Source organism: Brachyistius frenatus, unplaced genomic scaffold (assembly GCF_029030835.1).
Source record: "Brachyistius frenatus isolate BFR_SWC_R1_liver_20210118 unplaced genomic scaffold, ASM2903083v1 Contig_30, whole genome shotgun sequence".
Lineage (NCBI taxonomy): Eukaryota > Metazoa > Chordata > Actinopteri > Embiotocidae > Brachyistius > Brachyistius frenatus.
In genome coordinates this window covers 2,857,235-2,877,500 of record NW_027210629.1, presented here as the reverse complement: position 1 = coordinate 2,877,500, position 20,266 = coordinate 2,857,235, and the positions used below count along the sequence as shown (strand labels likewise).

The window sequence follows — 20,266 nt, the reverse complement described above, 5'->3', positions numbered from 1 at the left end:
AAAGATTATCATTCAAGAAGGTGGTTGTGATGTTGTTGAATGTGTTGTAATTATGGACATTTCTCATACAGTGCATCCAGAAAGTATTCACAGCGCTTCACTTTTTCCACATTTTGTTATGTTACAGCCTTATTCCAAAATGGATTAAATTCATTTTTTTCCTCAAAATTCTACACACAATATCCCATAATGACAAAGTGAAAAAAGTTTGTTTAAAATTTTTGCAAATCTATTAAAAATAAAGAACAAAAACATAACAGCCTTGTATTCACAGCCTTTGCTCAATACTTTGTTGAAGCACCTTTTGTAGAGGTCTACAGACAAGTCCTTGGACTTCATGGCTTGGTTTGTGCTCTAACATGCACTGTCAACTGTGGGACCTTATATAGACAGTGTGTGTCTTTCCAAATCATGTCCAATCAACTGAATGTACCACAGGTGGACTCCAATCAAGTTGTAGAAACATCTCAAGGATGATCAGTGGAAGCAGGATGCACCTGAGCTCAATTTTGAGTGTCATGGCAAAGGCTGTGAATACTTATATACATGTGATTTTTTTTTTTATTTATTTTTTATTTTTAATAGATTTGCAAAAATTTCCCCAAAACTTTTTTCACATTATCATTATGGGGTATTGTGTGTAGAATTTTGAGGAAAAAAATGAATTTAATCCATTTTGGAATAATGATGTAACATAACAAAATGTGGAAAAATTGAAGCGCTGTGAATACTTTACAGATGCACTGTATGTCTCAAATATTGATTGACTATATACAAAGAAAGCAAAGACAACCTCAGATCTAGCTATCATGAAGGAAATATAGATGAAAACATTCGTGGAACAAAGCTCGGTATAATGGAGAAGGGTTCTGAAACTTTTTATTAACTCATTTTGTATTGATGAAGGTCATATCAGTGTGTATCGGACAGGGACAAACCTTAACTCACATGGTTTCCATAATGCACACGAGTACCAGCTCTCCATATCTCACCTCATCAGCCGGTGGGTACAGAGCAAACAGCTCAGGGTGTCTGTTTCCGTGCCGCGCCTCCTGGTTAAGGCGGTCCAGCTCCTCATGGCTGCTGAAGGCCAGCAGACCTTCCACTCTCTGGTCCGGGGTCAAACACCGCAAGTTAAAGTCAGTGGAGGTCAGTGTGCGGCCAGAGTCATCACTCAGCCCTGCTAGAGTTGGAGACTTGACCTGCTGCAAAGACAGGAGGAGTGGGGTGAGGGCGGTGTCGTGGTTGGGGGTGGAGAGTACAAAGAGAACAGAGTGAGAGGAAAGAAATGCAATGAAACAGGAGGGGGAAAAGGATTAGCTAAATAGGGGTGGGGGGTATTAAGGCAGAATATCCACTGGGAAAGTATTAAAAGAGACATTAAAAACAGGTGCAGGGCAAGGAAAGCGTCATTACTGGATATTTTGGCAAAGCTTGCTCCTCCTCAATTTAAACAACATCACTTCATGGGCTTTGAGTAAATTAAAAAAAAGGCATCCATAGGTATTCCTCATTGTCGGTATATGTTTTCACAACAGAATATTAACCCATTTCATCAACCAGCATCAACATACTGTACATTAAAAATGCAGGCGCCTTGGTTATGTTGTCAGCAGACAAAACAAACGGCTAACAGGCATTAGGCAGTCTAGACAGCCTCTGTTTTGGCCTGGAGACAATGACAGTCTCTTGTGTGTTTCTGTACAAGGCTTACTCTGTGTAAAAAACAGCATATGGTCATGTTAATGTTCACTGTATATTACAGTGATATAAGTTATCATTTCACAATCTTTAGCTGGTGCACTTTCTTTGTACACATCCGTAATATTACTAATGCATTCATAATTTGAATATTATTATGCACAAGCAGCTTTCTTATTGTATTTTTTATAGATACCCACATTAATAAGTCACCAGTCATTCAAGAAATCAGGTCATTGAATTTTGACATTGAATAAAGGGGTATAAATTACTTGTCACTAGTGTTATCGACACATCATACATTAGCTGATTGAGTCCTGAAATCAGAGATCTCCCAGCAGGCTGTTGGCTTGTTAGACCAAAACTCAAAGAGGCCCTGGCTGACTTGCCAATACACAAGCCCTACAATAGCCCTGAAAAACCAGTCTGCTAGATGCTGCATTTTTTTTTGACACCCAGTGCCCTGCCACCAGCACAGGCCTGTTGGACAGGAAAAACAAAAAGAGAGCACTAAGGAGCTGCATTAACATACACACATTAAACTAAGATACTTTATATTCAAAATGTACTCAGGAGCCCTGGGGTGAACTCTGAATGACAAGCACCTGAAATGTAAAGACGTCAAACCTGTTTTCGGTTCTGGTTGGGATATACAGGATTCTTACATTTAACATATGCATGTAGTGATACCACCAATCTCTACCATCTAAACCTAAATCCAGACTCTGACTTTGACACATCTTGGCTTAAAAAAAAAAATCTGACGACTTTGTCTCCACCAGCGAAGAGCAGGTAACAGACACTCCTGTTTGACCATCTGTTTGTAGACATGCATGCAGACAGTCTGTGCCATTCCTCTTTAGCATTAGAGCTGAAGCAATTAGTCGACTAATTGATGAGCTGTTTAGCAGAAAATACTTGGCAACCATCTTGTTAGTTGATTAATTGTTATGTTACAAGCAAAAATGCATCAGTAAGAAGTCTGTCCATCTGGCTCTGGCACCATATGGAATTACTCAGACTATGCTACAGGGCATGGCATAACCTCACGGCTCCCATGCTGTCTCCTGATTTGAACCGTCCTTGTTGCCACCCCTCTTTCCTTGTCTCTTTCACTCCCATCATCTATCAATCTCATATCCCTGCACACCACAGGCTAGGACTGACCGAGCTTCCACCCTGGTGAAGCTCCAAGAGGCCATCACACCATGATCCTAGGGCCATTGTTAAAGCAGATTGGACCATAGAAGAGGCCTATTAAATGTTAAAGGACAATAGTGCTGTTCTTCCCCTCTCTGTCACTTTCTTTCTGGCATGAAGTTCATGGGAAGCCCGAAGCAGTAATAAGGGCCTTTTTGGTTTGGGTGATTAACCAGAATTGGCAAGGATGGGGCAACAGGAGGGGGGAGGGGAGAGAGAGACGGGGGGTGGGTGGTGGTGGTGAGTGATGGCTGGGCCAGAAGCTGAGAGCGGCGCTGACTGAGATTTGGATTGGCTGGGACGGCCTCATTCTGGCAGCTAGGGACTTGGCCACCAAAAGACAAAGAAGCGGGGACAGAGTGAACTTGGTTCCTAATGATGTCAGTGAAAGACTTCAGGCAGGATTTGTCGTGAAAGTAAGAGCTAACACCATCACACCATCATAGATGTCAGCTGTTGATTTGAAAATATAGTCTACCATATATGTAACATTTCTGCCTTTCAGCTTAAACACAGAGGTGGTGAAGGCTGATGTGTGTGTCATATTCAGGTTTAGGTCAATGAAGCCAGGCTGACTAAACTTGAAAGAGCCACTGTCACAGTGAAAAGAGTGATGGGAATAACAACATACCGTTGTTTTCACTTTTTAAGCACCCCGCCCCCCACCCCAGTCTCAATCCCTCCCCACATTTTGCACTCAGTATTATTGTCTCTCTCAAGCCTTAATCAGTATGGACTACCATACTGCTCGAACTAAAATGCCTTTCCCTCACAAAAGACACTTTAAGGGCAACATATTGGGATTTGAGGACAAAGTAGTTTTTCTTCTAGTTGTGCTTAAGAAACACATTTTGGGAAATGCGCTTATGTGCTCTCTTAATAATATTTAGATTAGAGCATTAGCAGCAGTCTTATGTCCATAATTTAAGTCTGAAGACAGATCAGGGAGGTGACCGCTTAAAGCATAAAGACTGAAAGTAGGGGAAAACAGCTACTCTGGCTTTAACAAAAATCCATATACCAGCCTCTCTCAAATTTACTAATTAAAATGTTATATGTGGTTTCATTTTATTGGGCTTTTAGGGACATTCTTTGAATGTATTTAATAGGGGAGAAACATATGACAAGCAACAAAGGAAAGTTACTGCTGGCTACTGTTCACTATACTTGCAACACAAAACTGCTCGAACAGCTACAGACTGTCATTTTTACATTTCTGTTTGTGGACAAATTAAACAAATAAAACATATAACAACATGTTAAAGCCAGGCAAAGTGTTTTTTTCATTTTGGGGATTTTTGATTAAAAAAAAAAAAAGTCCTTGGTAACCTTTCAGCAGATTATAATTCAAGTGTGAAAAGTGGAAAAAATGTCAGCCTTGAACTCATTCGCTGGGACCGGACAGTCCACAGCTGACCCTCATAGGCACCCTGAATGACAGGCACACATAGAGGACCAGTAAAAATGTATTTTTGATGGTCCAGGCAACTGATGCAGTAGCGTACTGGGTATGCCCAATAATCAGTAGACCACTGAAGACAAACAAACTCATAGCGAAGCGTTTCAGAGATGGAGACAACTTTGCAATTGAAACGTGTGCAAACGCCTGTGGTATTCTTTGTTAGGACATAAGGGAGGAGCGCTGTAGGAGAAGGGCTGCATTTTTCCTACCCTACCTTTAATCTTCACTGCAAATAGATATTATTTCAACAGTGGATAGAGTCATAACAAACTAATCTGCCAAACTAGGATAAAGCTCTACTGGCTCTGGCTTCACCCAAGAGGGAAAATGATATTAAAATGTCAACCTATTTCTGTACATTTAGACTTCTCTGGTTTATGACAATAACAATTATGTATGATCATTATGTATGAAATGATGTATCACTTAAAAGGATCCCTGTCAAAGGACCCAGCAAAAACCCTGCTTTAATGACAAGCATATGCAGAATCAGATCTGATAAAACAGTTCTGATGCCTAATAGCAGGCTGACAAAATAGCAACAAGACCGGTCTAAAGAATCACACCAGATAGAACTGACTGACTGAGGAAATAAGTGAAGAATTGTTCCGGTTTAGCACATTGAACACCACAATGCGCAAGACTGGCTCTGAAAAAAGCCTTTTTGAATAAGGCTCCTTCATTGAGTAACAGATGGTTGCTTGAGACACAAGTTAAAACTTGCAGGAAGCAAACCTTATTAGGATCATTTGTGTCCCCTTAAGAGACTCAGGTTTAAATAAGAATGTTAGTAAAGGCTACTTCCATTCAATATGTACTGGTTAGTTAATCCAAACGTGTTTAAGAGTGAAACTGTAACTTCAGAAGGTGACTGTGTGTTCGTGTTTCTTACTGGTTTCTCTTCGTTTTCTGGCTGAAAATCTGACTCAAAAGTCTGTTTCCGCAGGAGCTTGTGTAGGCCAGCTCGTTCTGAATATGCACTCCAGCCATCCCCCTGGCACCTACACACACACACACACACACACACACACACACACACACACACACACACACACACACACACACACACACACACACACACACACACACACACACACACACACACACACACACACACACACAGAGAGAGAGAGAGAGAGAGAGAGAGAGAGAGAGAGAGAGAGAGAGAGAGAGAAGAGAGAGAGAGAAGACCATACACGATTACATTAAAAACAGCTCTGCACTTCTAATGAATCTAGATAACAACACAAACAGAAGTTTTACACAACATGGTCACAGTGTATGCGAGTGTGTGAGTGAGCAATGCAGTGTATCAGACAGGACATTACAGGGGTTTTACCTTCGAGAGACCACAAGCCATGGCTGGATGTAACTCTTTACACAGTCTCTGACATGTGGCTCCAGCTCCACTCTACAATGTGAAAGACAAGTATGAGGACAATAACAACATATGTACACACATGCAGACCATTAGACACAACTGAAAACTTTAAATTCCTCTCCAATCTCAGTCTGTACTTCACGGTCAAGGTGTGGGACAAATGAATGCTCTGAATAAGCTGAGATAACACACAGTGACCAAGTAGTTTTACAATGACTGAAGACATTCAAACTAAATCTTTACACACTGAAACATTTTTCATCATTATTCTGAAATATTCTACTTTTTAACTTTGTTTATATATATATTAATGACAAAACAGTATTTAATGTCTGTCTTATATTCAAGACTTTATTCCTATTAAGAGTGTTTATATTTATTTTGATCTGTTGAAATGATTTATAACTTATAAATGACAATGCATAAAGGCTCGTGACCAATTTTTGAACATCAATAAGATTATTGTTCAGTTGTGTTACACAGCTCAGCTATTGCTATGATTGAGAAACCCCGTTATTCTGGTGGTTATTCTGCACCATTTTACGTCATTATTTATTTTGCCCTTTCAGGTTTGCCCGGTCAGTTGATTCTTTTGTCACTAAAAACAACATCGATGGACTCTCCTACTGTTTCATGTTTATCATCCTGTAACCCACCCATCCTCTGGGACAGAGTGTCGAATAGTACGACACTCCTTCTCGACCTGTTCCACCTTCAAGTCATCGTCAGGAAAGTCTCCGAATTCTTGCATGAGGGCTGAGTCTCCACTTCTCAACTGTGACGTCAGGAACTCTTCCAGGTCAAGGGGCTCCACCGCGTCATATGTCTGAGGCTGAACAATCACAGAGATGGAGAGACGCATTATAAAACGTAGCACTAAATATCACGATGAAGTATCTAAACATAGCACTGGAGCAAAGATTCAACAGAGATCATCAAGGGCAACTATGAATCATTTGTCAGAAAAATATAGATCTGTATAGAACTGTCTAGTGAGCTTTAGTGTTAGGGCGACACAAACAAAAGAAAATACCGTTGAAACGGCAAGACTTCAGCTTGGTGTGTTTGTGCAGTCCTTAGTCTTAGTGCACAGAAGAAATGAGGAAAAAGGAAACACAGGTCTCAGGGAGCTGAGACCAAACATGCTGAATCATGACTATTTTCTAATACCTCATACCTGTCTGGGAACAAATGATATAAGCACATACACAAATAGAAACTGGAACAATCTGGCCTATCAGACAGCCGGGCATTTAAAAAAAAAAAAAAAAAAAATTCAGTGAACTATTTTTAGACCAAAACTCACATCCCACACTCTGCTACAGTAGATCAAAGGCAAAGCTGCAATCATTTTAATGTACTGTACAAAAAGGTTAACATTTTCTAATGCATGTCTTTGAAGTAGTACGTGTTGTTATGATCATCAACACACAATGTAACAAATCCCCACTCGAGCTGAAAAGGGGTGGAGTAGATGAGCATTTCATCATTAGAAAATGCTCTGGAGGAAAACAAAAAGCCTAACTGATGAGATAGCATCCCCTTTGTGGTGCCTGCCTGGCTTTGCTTGTCAAAGAGGAACCTACATGGAGCAGGTGTCCCTGTGAATAGTGGCATAAAACTGGGCAGACCTCCAATCTGATTACAGTCTGCAGGCAGCAGCTGAAGTAGGAAAAAGCTTAGAAACTTGCACCATAATGTCATAATGAAAAATGTCCTAAATAATTAAAACATTTCCTCATAATCATAACATATTACAGTATTATAAGAGGAACCTTTACTTAGCACGATAATATTTAGAATATTCCAGCCTTAAATCGTGCACACTGTATTCTGTTACAGAATGATAGCGTGAGAGAGACTCTGTGTGTGTGTGTGTGTGTGTGTGTGTGTGTGTGTGTGTGTGTGTGTGTGTGTGTGTGTGTGTGTGTGTGTGTGTGTGTGTGTGTGTGTGTGTGTGTGTGTGTGTGTGTGTGTGTGTGTGCAGGAGCGAGAAAAAATAAAATTACAGGGACACACACTCACAGATAAAGTGGAGGTATAACTGCAGCAGCAACATGAGTCACTGCAGTACTCAACTTTTAAAAGCAGAGCAAATTCCATTTGCCTTCAGACATGTTTTTGCACATCAGTCCACACAAAGGCATATTTTTCTGTATGAAGCACTTGAGAGCAAATTGCAGCACATGGTTTAGTATTAATGTTTAGCATGCAACACAAGAAGGAGAGAACACACAGCCAGCCAGATGGAACAACTATAACATTATTATTTTAAATGACAGGCGGAAAGTACAGATGAAACCTTCCCCTCCTTTCCGTGGAGGCGTGAACCTGAACCTCAACAGTGGCACGACAGTCTTCACCGTACTCTGTGCATTTCTCTGGCGCCGTGCCTCAAAGTTGAAACGATCATTGCAGCCTGGCCTCTTTTCTTGTTTAGTATGGAGGCTAACGAAAACAAATGAATGCAAATCCATGCATGCCTCTGATCAGTACCTGCTGCTCTGTGGAGACATCAGAGGAGCTAGCAAGAAACTGCCTCTCCTTGCCAAATCAAAAGCCAGACTTTTAACCAGCTTACTCGGTGGTGATTATAAAGACGATTACTTCGTGACAATTTAGGAAGAAGAAAACCATTTAAGAGCATGAGGTACTGGAAACTACACATTGCACAAAACTCGGTGCAGACATACAGTATGCATCGAAAATTGAATCAAATAAAAAAAATGGTTTTCTTTAAATCAAGACATGCTATATCAGTTACGGCTGTGGACTGTACAAAGTCAAATTCATCTATTTGAAAATAATGTGCATCTACCAACGTCTCTGTTGTTATTGTAAAATGGTAAAAAATGACCCCGGAGAGAAAACGGACATCTAAAAAACTCAAGGCAAACCAAGTTCTTAAAAAAATACAGGCACATTTCACCTAACCCATGATATGTAAGCATGTTAATAATCTCATTCTCAAGTTTCATTGAAAGACTCTCGTGCTCAAACAGATATTGTAGACTTACCCTGCTGAAAACTGAAAATTGCACAATAAAAAGGAAGTGCACAAAATGGCGCACTCCGGATATGGGAACCTTTAGAGCACACCTACTGCCGCTGAATGCTTTTGGTTGAAACTAAACTAAGCCGCAACACAGTGCACAGGTCCTCTTTAAAATGATCCAAATATTCCTAGAAGCTGAGAACACCAGTAAAGCAGAGGAGAAACCATCAGCATTACCAAAAGTAGAGGAGGCGTCAATAGTCCTTAAGAATTCAAGATTGAAAGTCACGATTTCAAACCACAAAACCTTTACAGCAGTTTCAAGCCTTGCAGTTTACGTCTAGAAAGGAGAAGCCACAAAGACATTAAAGGAAGTGACATCAGTAAGGCGTCCCTTCATCAACTGGTGTTTCAACAGACAGGAACAGAAAATACACACACACACACACACACGCACACACGCACACACGTGCACACACGCACACACGTGCATTCTGCTAAAAACACACAGTGGCGCTGCTCAACAGCACAAAAGCACACGCAGCTTTTCCTTTTTTTCTCTCAATTTATGTACCAAACCTAAACGACCACACTGATCAGGCAACATTCACAATAACAGGCACTGATAATAACAGAGAGAGGGAACATTGCAATCCATGTCACAACTACAACAACAAACATCCCTTCCGCATCCCTGTTCTAGACGCCACTGCTGAATAATGGGAAACTATCATCCCAGAGATTACGACATTTAAACCCCTCTCCCGCATCCCAAATCCGGACATATTAAAGATTTGCCCGCGTAAGCTGCAAGGTAAGCAGGCCCCATCCAGAGCCCGTCAGCCAAGGCACTGACCCATTTCCCAAGCAGGTTGGAGATTAACCGTGTTGCATGCCACAAGCCGGCGTGGTATGGATGGTCCAAGTACTGCTCCTCCAACACTGTCAGCTGACAAGCTCAAGGAGCATCGCTGGGAAAGTATCAAAGGACTTCAGCTCAGTCGCTCATACACACAGATATGTCAGGAGACTTAGCACCCAGGAGCTTTAGAAAACTTTCAATGAGAGAAATGTAGGGCAGCAGAGAGGAGATATGTAAGGGAAAAGACAGAAATAGAAAAAAAAAAAAAAAAAGACGGAAGAGTGAGAAGCGGAATACATAAATCTGTGAGGCAGAAACAGAGGTTCAGAGGGTAGCACAGAGAGACCAAGAGTGTAGTGGGAACAAATCCCTGCAAAAGATTACTGTGCATCATTCTGTCTGCTTGAGAGAGAAGGAATCACTCTAACTGTCTGCCAGGCTTCAGCTCAAGAGGCAAGAAAATAACCTGTCATACTGACATTAAATTCTCTGCATAAACTACTAGGTTTTTCAAACCATGTTAAGCCAAAGAGCAGCGTCACGCCGATGTCAACAGAGGCACATGAATCCTTGACTTTATTCTCATCAACTGTGAAGGGAACAAAGGTTCTTCCTAAAAAAAAATTGAAATGCAAACACCTGTCTGTGCAAAAAGTAGTAACTTGTGTAGCAGCAGCAATTGTTAGAATTCCAAGTATAATCTTCAAGACTAGCCACCGCGCTGAGTCAGACGTTCTCAGGGCTTAATGACAGTAAAGAGGATGTGAAGACGATATGCTTACAACCGTTAAGTGGTGTAAGCACAAACACTAAAGCTGTGTGAGGGCTGCATTAGAGGCACCCGTAGCGCTGACCCTCTGATCACAGTGTTTTTTTTTTCGCTCAACAAGCATTAGATCGCCGGTACAAGTGAAGTAACTTACTTTATAGATAAAGCATTGATTTGTAGTCTGTTTTTAATCTTCTTAAACACTCTCAACATGTTATCCAGCCGGATAAGGATATACAAAAAAAAATAAAAATGTGTTAAGATGGCTTACATTGCTTTCTGAAACCTGTTAGTGGCACATGTTAGCTCAACGGTAGCTGTGAATCCATCAAAGTCATTTTACTGGATACAAATGTATTCTTTTTATAGGAGGAACACTCACCACAGTGAGGCACACTGAGGCCGAAGCGTTGGAGTTGGTTCGGCTGTGATGAAGGCCATAGCTCCCACTAAAGTGTCGTCTGATCTCTGCAGAAGAGTGCCTGAAACAAAACAATGGAGACACAGATTCAGAATCATAGTTGGTAAAAAAAATCATTTAAAAAAAGTATACCATGTTTATATGCTATTTGAAAGTTAATATCTGTATAGAAACAGGCATTAAAACCATGTACAACCTTGTGTAAACCCATCACATGCACAAAGTGTTTCTTAATGACAGATGCAACACCAATATGACCATTGTTCCTATTTGCATTAGTTTGAATTGGTCAGCTATGGTGGTTCTATTCAAACTATTGTTCAGTCTCTACAGAAGCACATCTCTGCTGGCAGTGTCAACGCTTTGTCATGCTGGCAACCATACAGGCAGTGGGATAAATATGGTGCCCTGATTTAAGGGTCGGGCCAAGCAGGAAATCAACATGACAGGAATGGAGCAGTATTCAAATACGTCGGGTAGATGGTGTTTGTGTGTGCAATTGTGTGAGCTTGCCTGTAGCTTTCTCCAAAAGGAGGGGAGAACAGAGAAGGACGTGAACAGAGACAGTGCCCCCATTTAGTTGCACACATTCCATCTCCATGCAACTCCGAGCTCACGCACTGTCTATTTTTTTGTAATTAATCGACCATATCATTGGAGCCTCACCAAACTTTGCACAACAAGTGCTTTATTGTCTTCAGCTCAATTACAAAAGGACAGTTATGTTGTGTCTAAGCATCCAAATGCGAGTTTAGTTTGTGTCTGCATTTTAGTTTGTATAACGTGTTCAAATTGCCTTTGTATGTATTATTAAATGTGAATGTGACAGAAACAGTTCATTTTAAGACCGCCACACAGGGAACAGTTAGAGGGCAAAGACTTCAGCAAATGGGTCACATTCCCGCCAGCTTCCCCTCTAATCAATCTCATGGGTTCATTAAGTCCCCACGGCCATTGTTGCAACATCGTTGTTACTAATTATCACCCAAAGCAATAAACAACAGCACAATGGAGGAATGCCAGTATGTCAAAAGAACTGAAGCTGCAGAGTCATAAAGCATGTCAAATGTATAAGGCAGCGTCATGCTAATCTCTAAAATCAAACAAGTACGCTTTTCAAAAGATAAACAAAAAGCAGACTGACATAAATTCTACGCTGCATAACCGCAACCTAGTCCAGTCACGCTGTTTATAACACTTTCCCCTCCCCTTTTCAATCACATAACATGCTGAGTCAATAGAATAACTGCATGCCAGGGAAGGTCATGGCACGGGTGGGAGAAGAGTACCCAAATGTACACAAAGAGTAAAAGTCTTTTAAACACGTACTGATTTACTCCCCTGTAAATAAAAACAAAACAAAAACAAGACAAGGGTTGTGCATATTTGTAAGAACTAAAGCTTAAAACCATCACTACGATGTATATTTATGAAATAAATTGCTGCAAAAGGCATGAAAAAGAAAACCTTGGGACATATTACAGTAAACACATGTATGCTGATTTCCACAGACTCACACATTCTGGTAAGCCTGGCTCCATTATCAACTGTGAGTCTTCTATCACCTGCAACAACAATGATATTGTGCAATTCAAACTTGCGCAAAAGTCAGTCTTAACCCACATAGTTTCAACTCTATTTTAATCCTTACTTCATTCAGAATTATGCAGTTACAGACTAATAAAGTACACGCATACACTCACACCTGATAGCTGCTCAGTACAACCACAATCATGTAGCGCTTTACCAACAGCTCTCTTAGAGCAGTAAGTTGCAGACAGCGGTTGCAGACATCTCATATGCTAATCAATTTCTTGTACCTGCACTTCAACAAACTTCAGCATCTTCACTCCCCCACTGCTTACAATACGAATATCTAAAGGCAATGCTCCGAGTTACTCTCCTTATTGTATAACGCAATGTGTCAACGTGCACGATCCAATGGCGCTTAAAGGGGCAGTAGGTAAGAAACTGGAGCTCCACAAAGCCTCAGGTCGTCAGAAGGTATGACGACGCTCCTCACAGCTCCAGACAGTTATCTGTAGAGAAGTTATTGACAAAACAGAGTTGTGCATCCTCTTTGTTCCAATTGGTTTCTCTTCAAAATGAGAACGGGCTACCGTTATATTTCCATGATTCTGATGTTAAATAACAACTTTAACAAGCCAGCACACAACGACACACAACCCACGAGGGTAGCGTCCGCAAGACCTTTGTAAGATAGCCAACTAGAATGAGTTTGTACTCAGGACAATTTAAACCCAGTAAAACGTCTTATAACACGACTCTCGACAGAGAAATGCCCTACCCTGTGTACAGACTGAGCCCTTAACCACTCTGCTACTAATATGTGCCCTCATGCTATTTCTTTCATTACCGCTGGTGAGACAAAGCTCATTCAACCCCTGAAACCACATAACATTAATTGTATATTAAAGTATGATTTGCATATGCTCGCAGTCTCGCAAACACATGCACACATGGAATTTCTATCTTGCATACGTACACATTTAAGGCCGGTCTATAAAAAGGCCAGGCAAGTAAAACAGTAATCAGCTCTTGCCAGCGGAGCCAAGCGGGCATTATTTTACCACTAGTAGACAAACAGCTTGTCACAGCAGACAGCATCTGTCTCTCTCCTCAACAGGCCTTTGACTCGGCATCCTTTGTTACATAAAACCAAAGCCGCTCTTGTCGGGAAGAAAAAAAACCAGAGCTTTGGCTTTTTTGTAGTCATTTACCAGATATAATACTAAAAGCAGATTGTGTCATGAGCCTGGCAGAGACTAGTGTCTTTTTTCTTACTTTTTTACTGAAACCACGAAGACACGAGGACTGGAGAAATGATGAATTCAGTGGGACAAAAATGTTGTCTTCAATAATACTTGCATTGACTGTAGCTGACAGGAGAAAAAGTTCATGAGCAATGGTGAATGAAAGTCAAGACCGTTTGAACCGAGAGAGTTCAGAGCACCACCTTTCTTTAGCTACGACTGATCTTGCTGTCAAAAAGGCTGCTATTGAAGTTGACCACTGTGGTCTTTAAAGCAGCTTCTGAGGTTTCAGGGCCTCATCTGGACAGAGAACTTCAGGTCTGAGATCTCTGGGAATATCCACAGTGCCTTTTCCCAAGACGCACATGCTTCGCCACTGCTCTTTCAATTTGACGTCGTTCTAACTGACTTAACATCAGCAAATCAGTTGATGCTGCAACTCAACTGAGCAAAGCATAAGGTTCTCCAAAACATCAAAATTTATTCTAGCTCTACGTCTAAAATGATGTCTTTGCTCAATCATTAACTATTCCCTATACAATGGGCTCCCCAGAGTGTCAATAAATTGTGCCCTCATACACTTGCATGTCATCATCATTTTTGCATCATTGCTGAAAGCTGCTGTCGAGTTGTTGAGAACCTGTAATTTTCAGGCCTCTAAAATGTGGTGCAATGCATTGTGGGATTGGGAAGAGAAGGTATTGTACACACCTCATTAAACTGGCTGAGAGAATGTGCAAAACTGCATAACTAACGGTGGCTAGCTACTTCAAAGACTCTTAAACTAAAAATGTAAAAATAACATAATCCATGGTTTCAGAATGAGGTCCAGTTAGGAGCGGTACATGTTGCATGAATGTATATGCAGTTTTATAGTATTCAGGTTACCACAGTGTATGCGTAAACATTGCCCAGTTTCTCATGGAACCTAATATCTTGTGTACATGTAAGCTTGATTGTCACTATATAACGTCCTTCAAGGCCTTGAAATCAAGCTGAAAGCACAAACAATCAATCACAGCATGAGAAAATGTTAATAAATGCTGCTTAAAAATCATTATATGAGCTGAACACGGAGGTAATCAACACTGATGAGGACGGCACTATTAAAACAGCTGCTGCCAGGGAGTCAACATCAAGCCAGAATTACCGCTGAAGGCCGACGGCAGCTATAAATCAGAACTGATGACAGATTAGGCACACAGTTAAAAACAAATATTATTCTCATGCTTTTGTACAGGCGCCAAAAATATATAATGAATCCTATCATACACATCAAATACTGCAATTATAGCTATTATATGTCAAGTCATGGCTCTCAAGTAGACATTATAAATCAACTTGGGTAAAGTATGTTTGAATTATTACTTTATTCGTTAGCACATTAATAGACAACAACCTGGTAAACGGTAACATGTTAGATGAAGCAGATGTTCATCATTACTGGTTGTAACACAGCCCTTGGTCAATGGTTATGGTATTGTCATAATCAATGATCTCATTTTCCCACTGTACTAATTAAATGAAGCTTCAAAGGAAGAAGGAAACTATCTCTTATTCAAAGAAGCTGAGAAAGGATAGTAGTGAAAAATGTTTCATCATTAATCAGAAAGAAAGCTTAAGCTGTTTAAGCAGGTTTGTTTTTGAAGTTTTTTTTATAAGAGGTCAAATATGCCCCTAATATGACCATAATGCGGTAAGAAGGTAATTTCATATGAATACTACACACTTTTAACTGATATATGATCATGTGGCATTGCAACTTCATTACCTCATAGTGAAAGGTCCCAGGACCCTCCTACAAGATAAGAAATGTCAGTGGGAGCTCAGCAGTGAACACCTGTGATCATCTCCTCCTTATAGAAAGAGGTCGGCCCTTTTTTTGTTGTGTCACACATGGCAGGCCTGCGCTTGCTGTGTGTGCATCTGGTGTGTTCCTGTCAGCATTTCTGGAGTCATTGCCCAAGCGCTCCTCCGATGGAGTCTGACTCTGAAAGTGCTTTACCTCTGCTTCTCACAGCTACATTTAGGATTTATAGTTCTACTCATGACTCCTACTAGGCATACTGTTCAGCTAGACAGTCTACAATTATCCCTACTATCATCAGTATTACAAAGCCTTCCCACTAGGAGGTGGGTGACTCCTTTAACCCTAAATTTTTTTATATTTTTTTTAAAAAGAGCCATCTCCCTCCTACAGTGTCTTTTCTTCTTCTGTCTTAATCTGACCCACGGAGGAAACAGAGGGAAACAGAAAATCACTGTGGTACACATGACAAAAGAAGGAAAGCAGACCAAAGGGATGCCCCCACCGTGTGTCTCATACTATCATATGTCTCCAGATATAATGGGTCTTACTGCTATCAGCACCATCACGACTCAGCTTCCTGTCAAAAGGGAGGCACGCACAAACACAGCAGTCATTTGGCAGGACCCGGGTCACAGGCGCCTGCGAGCAAGAAAAAGTCACTAAAAGAAACGTTAAAACCAAACGCCAAGCCGAGTCTGGACGCTTCATCCACGGGGGGGGGAGTCCTTTATCGTGAGTTTTTAAGAAGTCGTGTGTCTTTGTGACAACCGACCCACCTCACAACTCAACGGCCCACCAACAGACACGAGGGTTAACAGATGTCATTAGCTGAAACCCAGAGGAAATCAGATGAAACTCAATCCAGGACCCCTCCCCACTTAAAGAGTATTGAACGGCAGAGGCTCCATGTCCACAGCTGTCCTCACACCTGTTACCATATGCTCTTAAGTCACATCATGTGCGACTGTAGCGCATTAAGTGTGTTACCGTCAGTCTACGAACCAAAACTAAACACCACACTGCACAATCAGGCTTTTCCCTACTATTATAAGCTTCAGGCGCAGCATCAAGCCATTTTGGCCACCACTCAAACCGAATGACAGTAAAATTGTTGTGTCATCGAAAGGAAATGGTTTGTTTTGTATGAAGTTTTTTTGGTGTTAATCATTTGCTTCTCTGCTTGTCCAAATTTTGTAAAACTGTACACAAATATGGCAATAATAGTGGTCAAAAATGATGTTATATATATATAAATATATAACCACATACATGGGCCTAAGACTTCCACAAACCTAACAAAAACACTCACCATTATGTTAGGATTCAGCAGTTTTGACAGACATTTCTCACTCTTATACATTTCTATTCCCCTTTTTTTTGGATTCATTTATGAAGTAACACATTTCCTGATTTTGAACTGCCATTAACAAAAAGCGAAGTGAAACCAGTGAGTGACAGAGAGTCCTTCGTTTACAGGATTTCCTTCACACTCCATCCTGATAGAGATATCGAGGGAGGAAGTGCTCAGGAGAATATATAGAATATTTAGGGGTAGATCAGCAAAGCTCGTTTCACCCTGATAGAAGTAACGCTCAACACAAACCACTCTTCAAATATGGATTGTTTGTGTGACAAATAACAGTTGTTTTTTTTTAGCTTACTCAAACTTGAGTTCAGAACTTATGGCCACTGTTCCTCTTTGTCCATGCAGTTTGTTTAATGGTTGTTCCCCTTGACATTTCAAGTGATTTTTGCAGTTTTAAATGACCAGTACACCTACAATTTAGGTCACAAGTTTTCTCTCTGAATAATAACATAACAGTTCCACGTTTTGGTCTTCATGCTCTGTGCTTCAGCACTTTCTGTTTAAAATGAAATACAAATAATGAATAGTACTTGAACGTGCCATATCTCAGCTTTAATGCGAGTGTATTCTCTACTGATGACCTCTCTGCTTTCACTCAACAAGTGGTGTGCAGATCAATCAGATTGGGGATTGACTACCTCTTCAAAGGTTCTTTCAAAATAAAGGCTCATTTTAGATCATTGTCCTACTGAATAATTAAATGTCATCCAGTCATTTTTGATGTGTTTGGCTGAATCTCAGCTCACAGAATTCTCCTGCATTCCTTGTGTTGTTTATGTCAGCAGTGAAATCATCAATAAAGCGGCAATTGCTTTAGCAGCTAAACAAAGTGGTGTGGTTAGCTCATGGACTGTTTCTATTTGTCCTCCACATGTTCCTCTTTCCATCATTTTGACAGAGATTGATATTTGTTTTATCAGTTCATTAAACTTTTTTCCAGAACTCGCTGTTTCTTTTGTATTTTTTTGTGAACTGCAACCTGCCTTTTCTATTTTGGGGTCTTTTCATAAGTTTTTATCTCGTGTTGAATCCTCAGAGGTTCTGGTCATGAATTCATCTCTTGATCACTGACAACAAATCATGTACATCTACTGTAAATTTTGAGGAAAATTTCTGATCAGCTGTGCTGTCATAAAGGATTCATTTTTCACCATTCAAATTATTTTTTCAGTCTTTGAAAAACACTTGTGCTCCTCTGCCTACCATTTAACATTTTCTAATTTGTTTGCTTTTTAAAGTGTAATTACTTAATTTAAACCAACTTCCTTTGAATTCCCTGATAGATAAAACTTCTTCACTTATCATGTTGACAGACAACTGCATATCAATCTAAATGGAAACTCTGAATAAACTCTAAGCCATTAAAGCCAACATAATAACCCCACTTTTCAAGTATCTGTAACTGTTTCTTCAGGAGTCTGCAACAATGACACTTACATTTTCTTGTGCCCAGATGGCTTACATTTCATATAATAGTATTTTTGTCCGCACTAAAACTCACAACAACTTTTAAAGAAACGAACTGCCGACGAGTGTGAACGTATCACATCCTCACTGTTTAACACCAGTAAACGCAACACCGTGCTTTCCCACAGAACAGCATCTTTTAGCCAGTCTTTCTGCTGGCTCATCATTGGATTCAGGCTGTGACCCAAGATCCCTCTCATCCCCTCAACAGCTGAGCTCAGCTCTGCACAGCACAGCGAAGGATTTCTCCTGGCTATTAACAACAAGAGAATGGCACATTTCCTGTGGTGGACAGAGGACTGGGAGGCTAACTGATTAGTCAGCCCACAGGAAATTTTTATTGTTTTAACTATTGCTGCTTTTTTTCTTTGTCAAATCATTTTTGTATGACTGCATGACTGGTACTTTATAGAAATCCCTCATGTAAAAATGACAAATTATACACATCAGTCCAAGTTGCAAAGGTTAGACTGTGCACTTATGGGAACTTTTAAAAGATGTAGAAGAAAAAAACAACCTCAAAATATGTGGCTTCTGGACTGTAAACAAAAGCGAGGGTCTCCTCATCATAATAACTTCAGCTGGACCAAAAAGAATCTTTGTATCCGCTTTGCCATTAACCACTTTAACAGTGTGAATGAACCCTAGTGCACTCGTGGTACATCATGCACAAAATGTTTGACCTGCTCTTATACAACAGAAGCTTTATAAACCCGTGCTGCTAATCACAGTTCACTTTTTGTATATTTTCGTTGAATGACTCGTCCTACAGAGGACACACGGTACACAATAGACTTCCATGTGCATGCTTCCTCCACACCTGGCCAGAGTCACAGCAGGAACTATGACCACGTCCCTCCTCATTAAACCATCCCGTATGGGCTAGTCAGTCCTTACGCCACAGGAAATGATCATATTAGAAACGTCAGATAAAGAAGCAGCCACTCGTGAGGAGGAAATGATATTAATATTATACAAATTTGTCAGTTCACAACGTTGCTCATATCCAGAGTATTACTGTAAGTTATGCAAAAATAATGAAAACAATTAAAAAAAAAAAAAAAAAAAGCGTCCAGCATGTCCTGAGAGACTTCTAATAAAGTTGAAGAAAAATTGCCTGTTTACTATCCTCCATGCTGCCTTTTTTTGTGTGTGTGTGTCCCGGACAGAGTGAATCAACCTGCAGCATTAACATTCACAACATGTGGCTGCCTGCTCCACTGTGGAATCCCTCTGCTGTCAAGACAGGGCTCCCTCCTTCCCTCCCTCCCTCCGAAGAGGCACAAGAGTTCACATTCGCTCCTAAACTAAACCTGATAGGAAAACAACAAGGGCGCTTCCGAGGGGAGGTTTTTTTTTGTGTGTGTTTTTTTTTACCTGTTGATTTTCAGTGCGAACGCTCGTCGCTCTGCACTCCCCAGAGAAGCCATACGCAAGTCTGAAGTCCAGCCCTGCGCCGGCGGCTTTAGCTTTTTGTTTTTTTTTCCTTGCGGTCTTGCCGCCTCGATGTCACCGACGCGCCGCTTCTTCCCCCTCGCTACAGCTCGACTGTCACTCCGACGCTCATCTTGGTTGTGGCGGCGGCGGCGGCAGCAGCAGCTTTACTGGGTGTAAACTTCCGCATTTGACCGGAGCCATCCCGTCGAGAGAGTGCGAGAGAGAGGGAGAGAGAGCGAGAGAGAGGGGGGGAGGGAGGGAGGGACACAGGCGTGTTGGGAGGGGAGGATGGGGCAGCGTGGATGAGACGCGCGCGCTCTCTCGCTGCCGAAGCGAGCTCTAACAAGCAGCGGTCTTCATTGTGTGTGTGTGTGTGTGTGTGTGTGTGTGTGTGTGTGTGTGTGTGTGTGTGTGTGTGTGTGTGTGTGTTAAAAACGTGAACTTCTTGAGACACAGTTTGATTTGTGTAATTTAAAGGAACAGGCTGTTAGTTTTGAGAAAATACTTCTTTTTTTTTTTATTAGTGAGGCGTCGTGTGTATGGAATGCCATTCTAGTCCAAATTTAATAAATGTGCCAGCGACATAAATAATTGTGGCAATAAACAAATGTACAGCTGAAT

General features: G+C 40.9%; 1 protein-coding gene across 3 annotated transcripts in view; it reads right to left on the bottom strand.

Moving 5' to 3' along the window:
* The window catches only part of dock8 (dedicator of cytokinesis 8), a 54,309-nt gene extending 34,463 nt beyond the window's left edge, over positions 1–19,846 (bottom strand). For 2 of the 3 annotated variants that reach the window (XM_069699520.1, XM_069699521.1), the window contains exons 1-6: positions 19,586–19,846; positions 10,753–10,852; positions 6,401–6,576; positions 5,703–5,774; positions 5,256–5,364; positions 993–1,205 (exon numbers count right to left, since the gene is read on the bottom strand). In XM_069699520.1, the coding sequence (XP_069555621.1) occupies positions 993–1,205; positions 5,256–5,364; positions 5,703–5,774; positions 6,401–6,576; positions 10,753–10,852; positions 19,586–19,638 (723 nt within the window). In that variant the 5' untranslated portion in view covers positions 19,639–19,846. Of the gene's footprint in view, positions 1–992; positions 1,206–5,255; positions 5,365–5,702; positions 5,775–6,400; positions 6,577–8,976; positions 8,997–10,752; positions 10,853–19,585 lie in introns of those variants that run through there. The other variant, XM_069699522.1, reaches the window with a different exon arrangement.
* Positions 19,847–20,266: the final 420 nt, after the last annotated feature.